Source organism: Rana temporaria, chromosome 1 (genome assembly GCF_905171775.1).
Source record: "Rana temporaria chromosome 1, aRanTem1.1, whole genome shotgun sequence".
Classification (NCBI taxonomy): Eukaryota; Metazoa; Chordata; class Amphibia; order Anura; family Ranidae; genus Rana; species Rana temporaria.
Genome location: NC_053489.1, coordinates 284,096,527 through 284,118,015, shown reverse-complemented (window position 1 = coordinate 284,118,015; position 21,489 = coordinate 284,096,527). Strand labels below are relative to the sequence as shown.

The 21,489-nt window shown below is 41.3% G+C and overlaps 1 protein-coding gene across 1 annotated transcript in view; it reads left to right on the top strand.

Moving 5' to 3' along the window:
* The first annotated feature begins 2,046 nt into the window (after positions 1-2,046).
* The window catches only part of LOC120914596 (transmembrane channel-like protein 2-A), a 62,380-nt gene continuing 42,937 nt past the window's right edge, over positions 2,047-21,489 (top strand). The window contains exons 1-6 of the mRNA XM_040325290.1: positions 2,047-2,052; positions 7,294-7,440; positions 8,720-8,818; positions 15,461-15,603; positions 16,851-16,998; positions 20,662-20,850. Coding sequence (XP_040181224.1) covers positions 2,047-2,052; positions 7,294-7,440; positions 8,720-8,818; positions 15,461-15,603; positions 16,851-16,998; positions 20,662-20,850 — 732 coding nt within the window. The remainder of the gene's footprint in view (positions 2,053-7,293; positions 7,441-8,719; positions 8,819-15,460; positions 15,604-16,850; positions 16,999-20,661; positions 20,851-21,489) is intronic.

Here is a 21,489-nt window from a genome sequence, read left to right as displayed (position 1 = left end):
TAATATTGTGAAGTAACAATATTACTGCCATATATTAGTACCCTACTGCATTGACACCTGTCACATAAATACTGCATAGCAAAAGATATACAGTAAGATTTACTTTTCATTTGAGAGACTTTAACCCTAAACCCTTATATGCTTATTAAGTAATAAGCTAGTATACGTTGGTACCACATTGAGGTTGTGATGAATTAACCCCAAACTTTCTGCTAAAATAAGAGAGTGCACTGGTGGTTAAACCTGAGAAGCCTCTGCAGCTGAGATCCAACCGTACTTTTAGTAATTACAAGGCAGTATTGTCACACCATGTTTGATGGTGTCTGCAGCCAAAGAAGCTTTAAAAAAAAAAAGACTATGCCCTTTGTTTGCTAACTAGTGGTACCTGTGCAAAACGTTTGACTCAACTTCAACCAATGTCATTCAGTGAAAAAATGCTCTGCCTGTGGAGCACTAACAATCACAAGAAAAACATGTTGCACCTTTGTAATATTGCATAAATATAATTTATAGGAAACGTTTTTTAGATGGTGTGAAGGTCAGGGTTATCTAGCTCAAGTGTAGCGCTCACCAGCCAGAATTTGTTATTTCAGGGCTTGTTGGCCATTTTTTATTTAAAAGACAGTTTAAAAACAAAACATAAGTTTCTCCTCACAGGGGTATTCAGCATTGAGGCCTACACTTATAGCCCCGTGGTTCTGGCCTTACTCCTCAGGCCCTTGTCTGCTACCTACAGACTGTTCTCTCACAGACACAAGCTTTGTCCATACATCTAGCAGCCCTAATGGATACCCCTATTAGTGCTAATGGATACCCCTATTAGCACTCTACTATACACTGCAAACAGTCCACACTACAATCTGCATTTTACATCCCACAAAAAGCAGGCTGTAATGTGTAGCCTGCAGCGTGTCTCTGACTTGTCTCTGCTTAACACTCTATAAAGAAATCTGTGATTGGAAGACAGGCTGCTTTAATGACTTATGGCAGTTTCTCCTGGCTTTATTTTACTATTCATTTTAAATATGCTCTGCTAGCTTCAGAGTTCTGAATTTAGCAGAACACACAACATATTTGTGAAGAATGCTGCCGTGCTTAATAAATGTGTGGTATTTTTTGTGCAAAATGGTCCCAATGCGTCTTTAAAAATAAACCACTTAGGCCTTGTACACACGGTCGGACCAAACCCATGTGACTGGTCCGTCGGACCGTTTTCAACGGTTCACCTCTGAAGTGGCCGTACGGCCTGATATGTGTACACACTGTCAGTCCAAAATCCGATCGGGTCAGAACGCGGTGACGTCAAACATCGGTTCGGTTTTGAAGCATGTTTTAAAATTTTGGACCGAAGGAAAACAGACCGATGGCCTATACACACGGTCGGTTTGGTCCGATGAAACTGAACTTCGGTTCATTCTCATCGGTTCGGTCCGACCGTGTGTACGGGGCCTTAGTATACTCCTTGTACCCTATAGTATCAAAGGTAATGGAGCTACATTTGGCCTCCCAATAAAAGCTGTCTATTATTTTTTGATGTGGACATTTTGTGGTAATTGCACCTTTTCTTTAATCAGGGAGGCACATGATTTTGTTGAGAGATTTGAAGGAGCTCTAGGAAGAGGGAAGGGAAGAAAGCTCTATGCATATAAAATCATGATGGCTAAGGTATTTTCTCAAACAGCAATTTGTGCTGGAAATATGAACAGTATGTATTATTATATAATGGTTTTAAAATAGTATCGCTAAGGCTCCTTTTACTCTTGAACGACCTGAAATTTGCCCGACTTTGAAACCACTTGAATCACTGCCTTTGTAATCTTGAGGTCTATGGACCTCAAGTTGCATCAAAGTCGGACCAAAGTGGTGCAGGGACTACTTTGAAGTTGCTGCGACTTAAAGTCGCACAGATATAAATGGTACTCATTGGAAATCATGGAGTACGACTTGTCATGAGACTTTGCAGTCCCAAGTCACAAGACAAGTTACACAAGTGTGAAAGGGACCTTATTGATATTTCATTACTGCAACAGTTTTTTTTATGTGAACATGAAGGTAAGTTAAACAGAAGCAACTGTATGTTGTGATTTAAATAATAATCTTATACCACCTGGTAAATTAATATAGTAAGTAACATATATTATTATATTAATATTATTATACAGGAATTATATAGCGCCAACTGTTTGCGCAGCACTTTACAATATTAGGGCAACAAGTACAATACAATTCAATGCAGGAGGACTCAGAGGGCCCTGCTTGTTAGAGCTTACAATCTAGAAGGTTTGTATATATGCAGTATATATATATATATATATACATATATATACTGTACATACATCACACTTTCACATGGATTCTTTAATTTAGTGTATATTTTAGGGTTGTCCCGATACCGAGCATTTTCCAGAGTACTCCGAAGCTTCACCCGATACCTGGACAGTCAGGGATGATCAATGCGGCCGGAGGAGTTACAAGCACCAACATCCATGTATAGATTTCAATAAAACCTCACAGCTTCTCCCTGAACCCCCCCCCCCCCTCCCTTTCAGCTGCTTTAGTGAAATCTATACAGCGGTGATCGTTGCTTGTAACTTCCACAAAAGCTGCATCAATTACGGCAGACTGTCCCTGTATCCTCCTCCAGTCCCCCTCCGTTCTGCTGCTGTCCCCCTCTGCGCTCCATGTTCCCCTCTGGTCTGCTGCTGTCCCCCTCCACACTCTGTGAGCCCCTACGATCTGCTGCTGTCCCCCTGCACGCTCCATGTCCCCCTCCATGTCCTCCTCTGTCCTCGATCTGACAGGATGGAGAGCGGAGGTAGGAGTCGGTAAACCCGCCTCCTTCCTTTTCCGAATGGACAGAGTCAGTGATCCCTGACTCTGTCCATTCGCATAACTAAAACATTGTAACCTGTGTTTACGATGCTTCAGTTTGTGAATGGAGAGGAGCTTATGCCTCCTCTCCATTCATTTTCAGTGAATATGAGGCTGCTGAGAAACGGAATTTGTGTTCTCAGTCCCTTTCTCTGTCTCAAAGGGGAGATGTCAGGGGTCTGTTAAATTAATTGTAAAAAATAATAAAAATGAAAATAAAAAAACACACTGACACCATCCACTCTCCCACCTTAAAAAAAAAAAGCATTGTAAAAAAAACATAACAAAAATTAAATTGTAAAAAATAAAAATTGTAAAAAATAAATAAAAAAACCACTGATACATGTGCCACTCTCACATGACATTAAAAAAAAAAAGTATCGGTAATCGGTATTGGCAAGTACTTGAAAACAAGTACTTGTACTCGGTCTTGAAAAAGTGGTATCGGGACAACCCTAGTATATTTTTATTTCATGTGTGGGTTTTATCAAATTTTGATCTCTTGAGGGATTTGAAAAAAATGTATTCACTGTTTGCTCCATTGTATGTGGAAATCCAGTATTGCATAGATAAAGGAAGCCATTTATGGAAATCTTGCTGTTTTACAGTATACCTCCCTTTTTTTGCTTACCAAGACCAATGGGAGGACATAGAGTAGGTCCTCGTGCACAAGAATGCATGTAGCTTTTTCACAGTGATTGTTAATGCTTCTCCAAACATTACATTCATTGCAGTGCTGTGTACATTTTTAGCAATGTAAACTTCAATGCACTTATATTTTCCCTTATTATAGCATAAAATCTGTATTTTATTTGTAGAAATGGATGAAATTCAAGAGAGATTTTGAAAATTTTAAAACTGCTTGCATACCCTGGGAAATGAAAATAAAAGAAATTGAAAGTAAGTGTAATACATTTCCTCAAACCTATTAACCACTTCCATACCGGCCAATTCTGCCATTCCTCTCCTACATGTAAAAATCATATTTTTTTGCTAGAAAATTACCCAGTACCCCAAAACATTATATATATTTTTTTATCTGAGACCCTAGGGAATAAAATGGCAGTCGTTGCAATTCTTTATGTCACGTGGTATTTGCGCAGCAAAAATATATTTTGTTTAATTTTATTCTAATCTTTAATTTTTGATCACTTTTAGGCAAGTGCATTCCAGACAAATTATACCTTCTAAAAACAAAAATTGGTGATACTGTAAAATATATAGCTATTATCTATCTATCTATCTATCTATCTATCTATCTATCTTTAGTAGTTTTAACTGAATGTAGTCTGTTTGTTTTCTTGTTTTAGTAGATTTTTTTTTAAAACAGCCCCTATAGTTACAGGGCAGCTTAGGTTGAGAAATGTATCTAATGAATTAAAATATTTTTTTTCTATTTTGGATATCAAATTGTTAAAAATGAATTTGTCTTTAAGGTCACTTTGGATCATCTGTGGCATCATACTTTATATTTCTCAGATGGATGTATGGAGTTAACATAGTTCTTTTGTGCATGGTGCTTGGACTGATTATCATACCTGAGGCAAGTGAAAACAAGCAAACATACTAAACAAATACATAAAAATGGTTGCTTTTATAAAAAAAAATAACAAAAAAATGCAAAACGCTACTAGCAAAATATTTGTTTTGCTAAACAAGCTTTAGCGTCTATATTTTTTCTTTTTAGTGTTTTCATATTATTCTCCCAATATCTCACTCACCTATACTTCCTTATTGAGATGAAGTGTTAAGAATGTCTCATGACATTGGAGTATGATCTTGTAGGCTGGGGCAAAAAAGGTAAATATTTTTCTGCTGTGGTACACTTTCTCTTGTGTGTGTGGTTTCCTGTGCCCTTTTTGGGTAGGGAGCAACAGTATAAGAGAATGAGTAATTGGGGATGGAGTGGAAATGAGGATATCAGCATAAAAAAGCATTGAAAAAATGTATGGTGTGGCCTGATCATTATTATGTTCACTAATTGGAATGAGAGCAGTGGTGGCCAGGTGACAGAGAGCTCCAAGAGAGGGCTGATCAATGTGCTTGAGACACCATACAAAGAAATTATGGGTGCCGCTTCAGGCTCAAGTAGGTCCTAAATGCTGGGAGTGCAGGCAGGGAAAGGCTTGTCTCAGCTCCATAGAAATCAATGAGGAAAAAAAGAAGTCCCAGGAGCCACACATCACCCTTATGTAAAGAGTGGAAGCAGCCACAGCCGTCACTCCATCCAAGCCACACCCCAACATGTTTTTCCCCACCCACAGGGCTTAATCATGTGGTTGAGACAAGACCACTGGGTGTCTGGGCTATTATTATATGGTTCTTAGCCATGCATGTGGCTGAAATTAGGGTCTTGGCCTGCAACCATGGCAATGCTTGCATGTGTAAAGGAGTGGTCCTCTTCCTGGCCTTTACCTTCAGGTATAGTCTACAGGAAGAGCTGCTGGGAGGATTAGTGTTCTGCACTGTCTATCCTGAAATGTCACCAGCAATGAACTAGTGCAGACCAAACTTTGGCTGCTAGGGTGTTTGGACGAATGCCTGAAAATGTACCTATTCGGCAGGAGCCAACTGTCATGTAATATAGCAGTATTACTGCTGCTATTATATATGGCTCTTCCCACTGTCAATCTGATTGCCTAACGACCAGTGATATCACTGGCCTCATTCGCTTACATGGATCCCATGTAAGCAAAGGATAAGAATGCCAGCGATGTCACGGACCATATATAGTCATGTCCATATATGGTCAATGACATCACTGGAGACCCTGCCCCTTGTATAACAACTGTCATCCACCAGAATTTCCATTCTGCAGGTTACAAGTGAATGAGCGGGATGTGCCTCTGCAGCAATGTTTTTTCCTTTTGGAGGGTCATTTGCCAATGGGCATCATGATTGATGTGGATCTGCATCATTGGACAAGGTAGTTAATGATAGATATACAATGAGGGACTTTTTGGGGGAGAACATGTTTAAGTATCTTCTAGGTTAAAACTTTTTTTGTGAATGAATGTAGATGTTACTCATTCACATGGGATATCTGAGTGCCGCCTTATTGTTAAAGGCGACTTCCAGATTCTAATAAGCCCCCACCTGCAGAGCCCCACAACAAGGTAAGGGTTGTGGGGGGAGGCCCTTGTCTACATCAGCATGAAGATAAGGTGCGTTGCCAGGGGGTCCCCTCTAGCAAGCCACTCCCTCCATGTTGAAGGCTGGTACGGTTCATGGAGGGGGTAGGGGCTCATGCTAATCCCCCCATCTTTCCTGGCAAGCCAGGCTGCATGCTCAGGGCCAGATCCAGAGAGAGAGTACGCCGGCGTATCTACTGATACGCCGGCGTACTTTCAAATTACCCGCGTCGTATCTTTAGTTTGAATCCTCAAACCAAGATACGATGGCATCTGGGTTCGATCCGACAGGCGTACGGCTTCGTACGCCTTCGGATCGCAGATGCAAAACTTTGGCGTCCGCTGGGTGGAGTTCGCATCGTTTTCCGCGTCGGGTATGCAAATGAGCTTTTTCCAACGATCCACGAACGTACGCGCGGCCGTCGCATTCTCTTACGTCGTCTCTAGTCGGCTTTTTCCGGCGTATAGTTAAAGCTGCTATTTTGCGGCGTATAGAGAGACTTGCCATGTTAAAGTATGGCCGTCGTTCCCGCGTCGAAATTTGAATTTTTTTTTGCGTAAGTCGTCCGTGAATAGGGATGGACGTAAGTCACGTCTAAGTTCAAAAAATGACGTTGTTTCGACGTCATTTCACGCAAAGCACAGCAGGAAATTTCGAAATGGAGCATGCGCAGTTCAATCGACGCGGGGACGCGCTTCATTTAAATGAATCACGCCCCCTACCCGGCGATTGGAATTCCGCTGCCAGAAATACACTACGCCGCCGTAACTTTCGGCGCAAAATCGTTGAGGATTCAAAATTCCGCCAGGTAAGGTACGGCGGCGTAGCGTATCTCTGATACGCTGCGCCTATCTAATTCTCTGTGAATCTGCCCCTCAGTCTCTACTACATTGTCAACATCATCATTTGGACCTCCTGAACATCACAGATCTTACAGTGCCGCACAAGTGAAATGGTGTCATGCACTAGCAAAACTGCCACAGAGGTACAGAGCTTCTGGCACCTCTGCTAGCCAGACTGACACTGGGGTGACCTCACACAAGCTCAAGTCAGGCAAGTTTGTGTATGATAAAGTGGTTGAACCTGCTGTCACCCCTTTGGCTGGGACAGCTAAGAGACACATACCTTGTCTGATCCGCATGATAAATCTGGTACAGCATGAACAGACTGCACAAACCTGAAAGTTGAAAGATTTTCATCTTTCCCATGTTGCCTTTCAAGCTGCATCAAATGGCCCCATCCAACATTTTATGATTTTTCATGCCATTTTGTTGCATTTGACTGCTACAGATACTCCCCAGAGACAAATTACCAGATATTATTCCAATTGGGGTTTGTATTCAATATCTTCCAAATTCCAAACATTTTGACCTGTTTGGCCAAAATACTCGCAAATTGAGGCGTATTCCAGTAACACTACTCTTGACTATGGTGGTGGTGAGTTGTTTGATGCAGCATGAACAGTGGAGAGAGCAAGTATCTGTTTACCAAAAGATACTCAAAGGTCAGTACAATACGGCAGCAGGATAGTATGGAGGCAGCACTAAAGCATAACATTGTAATTTAAACCTTTTTTTTATGATTGCCTGGCCACTGCTGAGCTGCATGTAAAGCAAAGAGTGCAATGAGCTTTTGAAAAAAGATGGCAAAGTAGAAAGAGAAGCCATCTGCTTGCTACTTTAAATGTTCTAAATCGGTAAATTGCAGTCTATTGCAGTGATCAGCAGACAGTATGCTGCCTCAGTATCAGGTTTTAGCCTTCAAAATACAGTAACAGTTGAATAGTGTAATAGGGTCAGAGTGAACGAAGCCTTCGCAAAGGAATACTATCACTGAAATGTGCAATTTAATATTTGCATAAGGTCCTGGAAACGAGTGATCACTGTGAACTCGCTGTCAAGAAGGAATAAAGGCAGGGGGGGAGAATAGAGAGGGGAGAGATTAGAAAGGAAAGAAATCAATACAGAAATATAAATAATACTTTGTAGTATTAGTGCCGGTTCACACTGGGGCGACTCGTCAGGCGACTCAGCCGCCTGACAAGTCGCGTCCCATTCTATTCAATAGAACCGTTCTAATAGGAAAGACGCAAGTCGCTCCGACTTAGAAAAAGGTTCTTGTACAACTTTGGGGGCGACTCGGGGCGACTTGCATTGACTTCTATACAGAAGTCATTTTGCAAGTTGCCTCTGAAGTCGTCTTCAGGAGGCCTTGCCGAGTCGCCCCCGAAGTCGTGCTGCCCCAGTGTTAACCCGGCTCTTACTGTAGCAGAAATAGTATTAAAAAAACACCTTCAAAAGAATTTATAATTGTAATTCCAAAGTACAAAGGCTATAAAAAATATTTAATAAAATAGCTAATACCAAATTAAAAGTTCTATCCATAGTATTGTATATAAAAACAGCACACTGTAGGCTCAAATCATAAAGTTAGCACACCATAACATGGATCTTTTAAAGCATTATGTCAAACATTCTAATAACATTTCTGTCCCAAATTTAATTTTTATGGTGGTGGGAAACAGCATTTATTACTATAACATTATAACTTTGTAGGATTATTGTACTTTGTTTAATCAGATAATTGTTGCATGCCTAAGCATTCTTTTGTAGATGATATATTATTTTAAATAATTGATATTAATGCACTGAAATAAAACATATAAAAAAAATATTAAATTGTCATAATGCTGAGTATATTTTTCTTTACAACACAGATGCTAATGGGCCTTTCATATGGAAGCATTCCAAGAAAGATTGTACCAAGAACTGAGGAGGCAACATCAATGAACTATGATGTTCTTAGTGAGTTTAGGGTAAAATACATACCTTACTTCCCTACTTTCTCAAAAAAATTGGATATACACTATTATAAATAAAACAAAACAAAGGACACTATTCTGTACTCCTAATTCTGGACCATTCAGCTGTCATTGATACAGTTGTGAAACAATATGCAGCGCTAAAAATTCTTATAAAGAACAAATTATGCATCAATGTGATGATAACGCAATAACCTGTGAATGAGTGTCCATTAGAAACAACCAGCACAAAAAGAAAAACACAAAGAAAAAAGTCCATCAATATGGGGTGTACGACCACATCCTCATCTTTGGAAAAAACTTTCTGCACGGTAGAATCGGAAATAGATGGAATACTCTTACCAGATGTCGTGGATCTGCTTGTCAGCGACAACAGATCGCAAAGGCATGTAAGGGATCGGCTCGGCTCTGCTCGGCTGGATGTTGGTACAGTGGTAGACTCACCACGGGGTATCCTGTTGAATGGCTGTAGGCCTAGACTGGAACCTCACCGTAGGTGTACTCGCTCCAACTCGAATCCGTGGACAGGAACCAAGGGTCCGATTCTTTACACGCCAACTGGTGATACGAACAGTGGTGTCCACTGATGCAAGGTGCACACTGGTATGGAGTTTTGAAAAAACTTTGTATCCAAGCAAGTCATGCAGGGAAGAGAAAGAAAACAATGCTCCGGATGGTGCAGGTAAAAGAGGATAGGTTTTATTGAAATAAAACCAATGACATGAAAGTGATCACTTCAGTAAAAAATTGAATAAAAGCAATATGGGGTGCAGGTATAGCAAGCCCAAGATACAGTTGACCGCCTCCTCCTCAGAAAAAATACTTTATATCCTCGGCCTCTCTGACTGTGCTCTTCAGTGGCTCTCATCCTACCTATCACAATTCACCTTCAGTGTCACTTACAATTCTACTTCCTCCTCTCCTCTTCCCTTCTCTGTCTAGGTCCCCCAAGGTTCTGTTCTTGGACCTCTCCGATTTTCAATCTACACCTCTTCCCTGGGTCAGTTGATTGCCTCCCACGGCTTTTAATATAATTTCTACGCTGATGACACCCAAATCTATTTCTCCACCCCTCAACTCACTCCATCAGTTTCCTCATGCATCACTAATTTACTAATTTACTAACAGATATATCTGTCTGGATGTCACACCACTTCCTTGAACTCAACGTGTCCAAAACCAAGCTCATAATATTTTCTCCCCCACGTGCCTCTTTCCCTGACTTCTCTGTCAAGAGCAATTGCACAACCATCCACCCATCCCCACATGTCAGAGTGCTAGGTATAATTCTGGACTCTGAACTCTCCTTTTGGCCCTGCATCCAATCACTTTCCAAAGCCTCGACTACTGCAACTTCCTCCTCAATGGCTTACCCTTAAAGCCTCGTACACACAATCAGTCCATCCGATGAGAACGGACGGATGGACCGTTTTCATCGGTTAACCGATGAAGCTGACTGATGGTCCGTCGCGCCTACACACCATCGGTTAAAAAAATGATTGTGTCAAAACGCGGTGACGTAAAACACGACGACGTGCTGAAAAAAATGAAGTTTAATGCTTCCAAGCATGCGTCGACTTGATTCTGAGCATGCGTGGATTTTCAACCGATGGTTGTGCCTACTAACGATAATTTTTTTCCCATTGGTTAGGAATTCATCGGTTAAATTTAAAGCAAGTTTGATTTTTTTAACCGATGGTTAACTACTTGCCGACCGCCCACCGTCGTTATACGTCCTCACTTTAGAGATGAATATCTCGGTAACGGCAGCAGCTGCTGCCACAATCGAGATATTCATCTCTTCTGTGGGCGGCCGTGTTAACGATAATGGCGGTCTCCGCGGCGGATTCGCCGCGAGATCGCCGTTATCGGTGGCGGGAGAGGGGCTCCCGCCGCTCTCCCGCGCCCTCCGCCGCTTACCGTAGCCGTCGGTAGCGGCGGAGGAGATCGCGACCATCCGGCTGGTGAGCGGGGACGAGACTGAAGGAAAAATCTCCTTCGCCCGTCCCCATAGCTCCGCTGGGCGGAAGTGACGTCAAAACGTCAGTCCCGCCCAGCGTCTTAAAGAAACATTTTTTTTTTTGTCATTTGAAAAAATGACATTTCCAAATTTTTTTTTTTTTTTTGCATTTAAGCCCAAATATGAGATCTGAGGTCTTTTTGACCCCAGATCTCATATTTAAGAGGACCTGTCATGCTTTTTTCTATTACAAGGGATGTTTACATTCCTTGTAATAGGAATAAAAGTGATAATTTTTTTTTTTTTTTTTCAGTGTTAAAAATTCTAAAATAAATAAAAATAAATGCGAAAAGCAAAAAAAAAATTTTTTAAAGCGCCCCGTCCCGACGAGCTCGCGCGTAGAAGCGAACGTATACGCGAGTAGCGCCGACATATGAAAACGGTATTCAAACCACACAAGTGAGGTATCGCCGCGATCGTTAGAGCGAGAGCATTAATTTTAGCCTTAGGCCTACTCTGTAACTCAAAAAATGCAACCTGTAGAATTTTTTAAACGTCGCCTATCAAGATTTTTAAGGGTAAAAGTTTGACGCCATGCCACGAGCGGGCGCAATTTTTAAGCGTGACATGTTGGGTATCATTTTACTCGGCGTAACATTATCTTTCACAATATATAAAAAAATTGGGCCAAATTTATTGTTGTCTTATTTTTTCATTTAAAAAAGTGAATTTTTTCCAAAAAAAGTGCGCTTGTAAGACCGCTGCGCAAATACGGTGTGACAAAAAGTATTGCAATGACTTCCATTTTATTCTCTAGGGTGTTAGAAAAAAAAAAACATAATGTTTGGGGGTTTTAAGTAATTTTCTAGCAAAAAAAAATGGTTTTGTCTCGTAAACACCGACTCTGAAAAACAGGCCCGGGGCTAAAGTGGTTAAATAACCTTTGGGGCCCACACACGATCGGTTTTGACCGATGAAAATGGTCCATCAGACCGTTGTCCTCTGTTTAACCTATCGTGTGTATGAGGCCTGAATAGACTATCCCCCCTTCAGTCCATCATGAATGCTGTTGCCAGACTCATCCACCTTACAAACCGCTCAGTGTCTGCTACCCCTCTCTGCCAATCCCTCCATTGGCTGCCACTCCCCCAACAAGTTAAATTCAAAATACTAACAATAAGTTACAAAGCCATCCACAACTCTGCCCCCAGCTACATCACTAGCCTAGTCTCAAAATACCAACCTATTCGTCCTCTTTGTTCCTCCCAAGATCTCCTTCTCTCGTCACCTCCTCCCATATTCGCCTCCAGGACTTCTCCTGCACATCTCCCATCCTCTGGAATTCCCTACCCCAATCTGTCAGACTGTCTCCAAATCTATCCACTTTTAGGAAATCCCTGAAAACTTTTCTCTTCAGAGAAGCCTATCCTCCCTCCGCCTAACAACTGCACTTCTATTTTCTTCATTAGCTCATCCCCCACAGCTATTACCCTTTTGTATCACTTGACCCTCCCTTCTAGATTTTAAGCTCTAACGAGTAGGGCCCTCTGAATCCACTTGGATTGAATTGTATTGTATTTGTACTGTCTGCCCTAATGTTGTAAAGTGCTGTGCAAACTGTCAGCGCTATATAAATCCTGAATAATAATAATAATAATAATAAATTAAAGTGACAGTCCATCCAAACCTTTTTTTTTTTTTTCCCTATGGATAGGGTAAGAAGTTGGTAGAATGCATGTTTTGTTTTAATTGTCTGTTTCTCTGTAGGGAGATTTACTATAATTTCCTATCCCAGCGATAGTAGTCATCAAGATAAGAGTTTCTCACAGTGAAAAAGGTTTCCATAAGTGGAAATCCTCTTATTTGGGACAAAGCAAGCAATGTAATGCCTAGTACACACGAGAGGATTTATCCGCGGATACGGTCCAACGGATCGTTTCCGTGGATAAATCCTCTCGAGGATTTCCGCGGATTTGGATCCGATGGAGTGTACTCACCATAGGATCGAAATCCGCGCCGAAATCCTATCGCGATGACGTGTCGCGCCGTCGCCGCGATGATGACGCGGCGACGTGCGCGACGCTGTCATATAAGGAATTCCACGCATGCGTCGAATCATTACGACGCATGCGGGGGATCCATTCGGACGGATTGATCCGGTGAGTCTGTACAGACCAGCGGATCAATCCGTTGGGATGGATTCAAGCGGATAGATTTGAAAGCATGTCTTCAAACTTTTATCCGCTTGAAATCCATCCCAGGGGATAAAAATCCGCGGAAACAGATCCGCTGGATTGTACACACCAGGGGATCTATCCGCTGGAGCCGGTCCGCGGATCAATTCCAGCGGATGGATCCTCTCGTGTGTACAGGGCCTAATGCCCCGTACACACCATCACTTTATGTGATGAAAAAAAACGACGTTTTTAAAAACGTCACTTTAATTGACCGTGTGTGGGGGAAAACGTCATTTTATGTCTTGTAAAAAACGACCAAAAAAAATTGAAGCATGCTTCAATTTTATGTGTCGTTTTTCAAAACGTCATTTTTTACTTCACAGAAATTGACTGTGTGTAGTAAAAAACGTCGTTTAAAACGACGTTTTTTCACCCGCGCATGCCCAGAAGCTACTTATGAAGCGAGCTTCAATGGAAACTCAGATGAAACCACAAAAAACTTTTTTGGCTAGAGTTATACTTAAATTAACTTTTTGGTTTTTCAGTACTTGCTTTTTTAACCAAACTTTTCAATTTACATTGGACAATAAAGGGGTTGTAAAGGTTTGTTTTTTATTTTCTAAATAGGTTCCTTTAAGCTAGTGCATTGTTGGCACTTACCTTTTCCTTCTAAACGTTTTTTTTCTTTGTCTGAATTTCTCATTTCCTGTTTCTCCTCAGTAAGCTGTTCTGACTGACTTTCCATCGCTCAGAAGATGGTGAAAAGCTTACTGAGGAGAAACAGGAAGTGAGAAATTCAGACAAAGGAAAAAAAACATTTAGAAGGGAAATCGAATGTAAGTGAACCAACAATGCACTAGCTTAAAGGAACCTATTTAGAAAATAAAAAACAAACCTTTACAACCCCTTTAATGTTTGAATCTAGATCAGGTTATTAAAGCAAACTGTTCACAAAGCTTCGTTTATGATGAAATCATTATTGCAACTCATTAGGCCTCATTAACATGGCTATAGAGGGCCGTACACCATCATGAAGAAGCATATTTCTGCAACCAGGATGTGTACAGCCGTGGCCAGCAGCTTGTGCAAATCAAGGACAGACTCACAGATGCTGTGGTTGTATTAATGGTAGTGAACAAAAAAAGTTGTGAATATAGCAATTTTTAACATTTGGTACATGCTTGTATTACTGTCTTTCTTAAATTTTAAGGCCTCATGCTCACTGACGTTTTAAAAAACGGGCTGTAAAGCTAGGAAAAAAGCAGCGTTTTTAACACAATTTTTTCCCGCGTTTTGCATTGAATTCAATGCACGTTTTGCCGCGCTAGTTTTCTTTCTCTATTCAAAATCAATGTTTCCCTATGGGAGCCCATTGATTTGAATAGAGGTCGCACCAGAAGTCGGATCAAGATGATCCGACTTGCGGGCCGACTCGTGTGTGGAGAATCTTGAAGGGGAACCCCGCGCAAATTAAAAAAACTATTTGCGTGAGGTTCCCCTAGGATGTTACCAGACCCTTCGGTCTGGTATGGATTTTAAGGGGAACCCCCAAAAGCCATACCAGACCCTTATCCGAGCACACTGTCCGGCCGGTCAGGAATGGGGGTGGGGACGAGCGAGCGCCTCCCCTCCTGAACCGTACCAGGCCATGCCCTCAACATGGGGGGTGGGTGCTTTGGGGCAGGGGGGCACTGCGCCCCCTACCTTAAAGCACCTTGTCCCCATGTTGATGGGGACAAGGGCCTCTTCCCGACAACCCTGGCCGTTGATTGTCGGGGTCTGTGGGCCGGGGGGCTTATCGGAATCTGGGAGCCCCCTTTAATAAGTGGGCCCCCAGATCCCGGCCCCCCACCCTACGTGAATAAATATGGGGTACATCGTGTGACTAACCTTTGGCTTCGTTTTCTTTGGCGAAAACTAAACAAAAAATAAAATTTGAATTAAGTCAATTGACGAAAACTATGGCAAAAATCAATTGCAATTTTTGTCAATGAGCGCAAGATTTTTGTTTGCGTATGAAACTTGGTTTGATTTTTTTTTAAAAAGGCCTTATATATCACAATGGCTAAATCTGTGTTTATAGTACATGTTCAAACCTTAATACCATAAATAATAATATGTTATTAGATCTTTACTCCAGAAGTATATAATGAGTTTGGCAATTCTTGAGAAATGCTTTAAAAATGCATTCCAATTAAACTAAACCCATTAGATCTTAGTCTACTAACATGTGCTGGGGATTTTAGTAGACTATAATGTACTGGAGATTTTAGTAGACTATAATGTACTGGAGATTTTAGTAGACTAAAATGTACTGGAGATTTTAGTAGACTGAAATATGACTAAAACGAAAAAATTCAGATGACTAAAGTACGACTAAAATGAAAATGCCATTTTAGTCAAAAGACTATGGCTTAAACTAAATTGAAATTTGACGTCAAAATTAACAATGTATCAGTATTTTACATGTAATATTTACTAAGTGTTTTCATTTTACAGGGCATTTTAAAGTACTCACCCCTTTTCTATGGCTACTACAACAGTGAAAGAACTATTGGACCTCTAAAATTTAGACTTCCCTTGGGCTATTTTTTATGTGGTGTTGGTGTGTTTGGATACAGCTTAGTAGTTTTGATAAGAACGTAAGTATTACTGCTTAATTAACTGTAGTGTCTCATATATCTTGGTTATTAGTTTGATGATGTACATAATAAGTCCTGTCAAGTTTAATTTCAAGATGGCAAGATTAAAAAATGTACTGTACTTGGTTTATGCTAAGCCAAGTGTACTGTATATGGCTGATGATGATACCCACTTCCATAGGGTCTACCCCTTTTGACTCTTGCATGCTGCCTACCTTTCATATAGAGCTAAAACAAATTGATACAAAAATAATCTGCACAAACAATTAAGAAAACTGCCTAATGTTTAAATATTGGGAGTCTTGAGACTCTTCTATGCAGTTCCTGTACACTTATCCCTCCTGCGATTGAATTTCTTCATCCACAGATCGTCAGGGGTGTCACAATCAGGCGTCAGGCTCAGAGGCCAATAGCTATAGCAGTGGCAGGACAGGTATTCAGGCAGTCACTTCTGGCAGATAATACAGGCTCCCCTAAGGTGCGGAGTCTAAGTACTAGCTGGTTTTCCCCAGAGCTCCTGATGGTGGAGATGGATTTAGCTGCAAGCTAGTACCAGGTCGCAGTCCTTAAGTTTGCCCCACCAGGGTGTGAGCAAGCCAGGGTACAGTAGCAGATGAGCAGACAAGGATGAAACAGCAGCATGGTCAGTAAACAAGCCAAGGGATCAATCACGAGTGGCTGCAGGTTGGGATCAGGGAGAAGAGTATTTAAAGAACAGGCCGAGGGTCAAACACGGTTGCAGATTAGGATCAGGCAGAAGAGTAGTCCAGGAACAGGCTGAGGGTCAAACACGAGTGGTTGCAGGTATAAATGGCAGCAGAGCAGACAAATCGCAAGGCACTGGCTGGAAAGGCACAATAACCTGGCAATAGGGAAGTGCTGAGACAAGGCTTTTATAGGAAGTTCATGGGAGGAGCTAGGGGTTCAAGGTTCAACAACAATCAAGACACAAGGCAGAGTATTCCAATGGATTAGGTAGGTTTGTCCAGCAGATCAGACAGGGAGCTGCCCAGCATCCCAGATAGCTCAATGGGAAGAGTCAATGCCAGACACAGAAGAGGTCCCAGGTTCAAGCCCAGGTCCTGACAAGGGCTGCCAAGGTGTAATTATTGTTCCCTGGCTTGTAGCACGGTGCTTCTACCGCACAATCAATATCACTTTATGGATATTTTTCAGCCCTTTTTCCTCTAGTCTCTATAGCCTTTTGATTACATATCTAATGCATTTTTTTCTTCACTCGTGCACAGAATGGCAAAAAATATGAATGAAAGCGCAGTTGATGGAGATGATGACAATTTTACATTCAGTTGGAAGATATTTACTAGTTGGGATTATCTTATTGGCAACCCAGAAACTGCAGATAACAAATTTGCTTCAATAACAACTAGCTTCAAGGTAATTGCAAGATTGTACATATAAAGGACGAGGCTACGGCTGCCAAAAGTGATCCCATTAGATCAGTGGTTCTCAACCTGGGGGCGGGACCCCCTTGGGGGTTGAATGAGGATTTGCCAGGGGTCACCGAATCCTGGGCTGTTCCTGGAGCCTGCACTGCTCTTCCAGGCTTTTTGCGGCTGCCCAGCAGAGCTCTTCGCAGTTACCCATTCAATTCACGTCATGGCTGGGGGGCAGAGACTAGAAGTCAGCTGACTGGTGAGGAATGAGAAGTGCATGGGAAGGGCTGGAGGAGACCCCATCTCCTGATTTCGGCATAGGTGTCACTGCTACGAGACACCACAAAGTTGGAGACACAGTAAAGCTGTAGAAACAGCTGTCTTTCTTGGAAATATCTCCTTAACCGTGTAGGTTAAGGAGATATTTCTTGGACCTACAGGTAAGCCTTAATCTAGGCTTACCTGTAGGTCAAAGTGGTCTGTAAGGGTTTACAACCACTTTAAGATAATTGGATGAGTGTAATGTACCTAGAAGCTTCACTTTAACCCTGTCACCCCCGAAAAAATTGCAAAAAGCGTATATTGATTGGTTTGTGCAAAAGTTTTAGGGGCTACAAAATAGGTGATATGGCATTTTTATTATTATAATTTTTTTACTGGTAATGGCGGTGATCTGCGATTTTTATCGGGACTGCGACATTATGGCGGACATATCGGACACTTTTGACACATTTTTGGGACCATTGACAATTATACCTCGATCAGTACTATAAAAATGCACTGATTACTGTGTAAATGTCACTAGGGGGTTAACTGTGTTCCCTCGTGTGGGTTCTAACTGTGGGGGGAGGGCACTGACTATAGGAGATGACAGATCGGGATTCCTAGCTCATAGTAACACACGCTCTGTCTCTCCTCTCAGAACTGGGATGTGTGTGTTTACACACACACATGGTCCCTGTTCTACCTCTCGTGCCCGCGATCGCATGTGGCCAGCGGTCATCGCGACCACCGGCCCATGAGCATCGGCACCCTCGCAGTGTAGCAGGCACGCCTGCTATCCCACTTAAAGGAGCCAACTTACAGCTACGACGGCTCGCAGGATCATGCTGATCTGCCGCATTATAGTGAGGTAAATTTTTTTGTTTAAATCTGGTCCCCCTGCAAGTTAAGTGCATAATATGTTAGTATGCTCTGCATACTAGAATCATTATGAAAGACTTACCTGTAAAATAAAGCCCTCCAGCGGTGCACTGCCTCCGCTGACAGGGCTTCCATCTTCACCTGGTCTTCATTCTGGGTTTGCAGGCTCCGGCCATTTGAAAGGCTGAGCTGTGGTGACGTCACTCTTATGGATGCCCAACGGGAGTCAAGCTCACGAGACAGAGCTCTAGATGTGTCCTCAACTGTGTGCATGCATTGGTGACATCACCAGCTGCAAAACATGCGAATAGCTCCTAAACGGCGCTCGTTTAGGAAATATAAATTTTACCTACAGCTAAACTTTTTTATAAGCCTAACTGTATATAAAAGTGACACAGCGAAAGTTTACTACCACTTTAACATTGTCTGGCACGGTCACTGTGTTTTCTTTAAGCACTTCAGGTTTTACTCCCTTTCTGACCAGGCCATTTTTTGCGATACGGCACTGCGTTACTTTAACTGACAATTGCGCGGTCGTGTGATGCTGTACCCCAAAAAAAAATTGATGTCCCTTTTTTCCTAGAAATAGAGCTTTCCTTTGGTGGTATTTGATCACCTTTGCAGTCTTGATTTTTTGCTCTATAAACAAAAAAGACACACAATTTTGAAAAAAAAACCTACCCAATCAAATTCTACAAATTTTTTGGTAAAAAAAAATGTCAATAAGTGTATACTGATTGGTTTGTGCAAAAGTTATAGCGTCTACAAGCTATGGGATATTTTTATGGAATTTATTTATTTATTGTTTTTGTTTTACTAGTAATGGTGGCGATCAGCAATTTTTTTAGCGGGGGTGCGACATTGCGGCGTACAGATCAGACACCCAACTGACACTAATACAGGAATCAGTGCTAAAAATATACACTGTCACTGTACTAGTGACACTGACAGGGAAGGGGTTAACATCAGGGGCAATCAAAGGGTTAAGTGTGTCCCTAGGGAGTTCTTTCTAACTGTGGGGGGAGTGCTTTGACTGGGAAAAGCAAAAGAACCGTGTTTCTGTTTAGCAGAAAAACAAGATCTCTCTCTTTCCCTCTCACAGAACGTTTATCTGCCTTGTTTACATCATGTATGTAATTACGTTAAGGTATGTGATTTTGCGCAGCCGAGCCACCCTGCTGCAGTATATATGCGGTAGGCGGTCCGGAAGCGGTTATATTTACAGCAGTTAAAATGTGTAAAGTTTAAGGCCTTTTAAAGGAACATTTGGAGGAGCCTGGAGTGCCATCGGGGCACCCCAGAAGAAGAGGATTGGGACTTCTCTGTGCAAAATCATTGCACAGAGCAGGTAAGTATAGGCATGTTTGTTATTTTTTTTATTTTTTTAAAGAACGTTTACAATCACTCTAAGGTTCATAGAGCAGATTAGGATGCATTCAATCATTTGTATGCACTTTTGAGTGAACTGAACCATTTAGCAGAAATAATTATTTTAGTTTGTATGTATTGCTTTAGTACCAGGTGCCCATTTTTGTAAGAGGTTTTTGTACTGGTTATATGTCACAGCTTACATACAGTAGCACTTACAAGTGTTAATCAATTGTTGCAATCCTCAAGGGGTAATACAGGCATTTCAAGAAAATGACAGTCCATTTTTGGGTACAGCCCCTAGATTCTTATGCAAGTTTATGTAGCACTACCCCCATTGGAGCTGCTGGATAGGATGGGTCCTTTGTTCTTTGCCTGGACCTTCACACGAACTTAAAGGATCACTAAAGGATTTTTTTTTTTTTTAGCTAAATAGCTTCCTTTACCTTACTGCAGTACTGGTTTCATGTCCTCATCGTTCGTTTTTGCTTTGAAGTTGCTGTAATTCTGCTGTAATCTCCACACTTCCTGCTTGTCTGGCTCCTTATGAAAAATCTCATGGCAGCTTTTCACTGTGGTCCAAGCTGTGTGTCTAAAACTCCTCAGAACCAATCAGATTAATTTTAAAAACAAAACACTGCCCTGGATTTGTTTGTTTTTGTTCTGTGGGTCTCTTTACTTCACATAAACATGAAACCAGTTTAAAAACGAAAGTGAAACTACAGGCACATTATATGATTGCATTTAATCTATTTTTAATCATTTTTAAAAGGAATCAGTTAACTTTTATGTCTCTATACCCTGTAAACAGTCATTTCAGCAAACAATAAAAATGTTTCCTTTAGTGATCCTTTAAGCCCCTTTAGCAAACCAGGTTGAGTATACAAACATATCACAACAGTCAGTGGGAACCTATGCTCAGTTTTACCAATATTTGCTGTGACCATTTAGGATCTTTGAGAATTAATTACTTCACCTTACAAGTAACTAGGTCATGAGTGAGGGCTGGTTTTATGGATTTTTACTGCTTGTAAAGAAAATATCAATAGTCTAACGTTCATAGTTTGGGCACAGATGCAGTTTAAGTACATATGACCCTTGCTTCGTAGACGTCTGCAAAAATCAAGTTTCAGCTAATATTCTTTGTCAACAGGAAACTATTGTGGAAGAGCAAGAGAACACAAAGGAAGAAAATGTTCATCTTCGACGCTTTCTAATCATATTGGCAAATCTTTTGGTTCTCGCCTGTCTTGGAGGAAGTGGCTACCTCATTTATTTTGTTGTACAGAGAGCACAAGAATTTAAAAAATTGGATAACCCGAGCTGGTATCAGAATAATGAGGTATGGATGATAAATTGATAGGCTGGAAGAATAATGTTCAACCAACATTCAAAAATAAACTGCCTTTTCAAATGTGTTTCTCCCAAGTGTATATTTGCGGGTGGGGCTCATGGAGTTCACACCCTAGAGGGCAGTTTAGAAACCAACAGCCATTTAGTTAACATGTTTTTTTACATGAACGCTGATATACAGAAGAATTGCTAAGGAACTCTGACTGTGTATTGGCTGTGTATTAAAGCTAGGTTCTGCCCCTAAAAACAAGGTTAAAGTGAGATTCAATAAAACAGATTAATTGAAATACAATCTAGACTTTGAAGAGCTGTGGGCATCAGTTGCATGTAACCATACCTTTCTTAGCATTAGTTTTATCAACCAGAGATAAATTATATTGTTGATAAGAATAGGCCTATACATTTTTAAGGTTATATCTTTGGTATACTCATCCAGACATATAGACATCCATTGTCCATGACGTGTTGATCGGTTGACTTGTGATCAGTTGCTTGGCAGCCTAATGTAGGTTGGTCCTCATTGGTGTGTTCTACTGCTCAACTTCCTGCTGATTTATTTGCTTCTGCTGAAAATGCTTCCCTTCTGGTACTTTCCCTGCCCTGTTTCTGTTTTTCTGCAGTGTCCTCC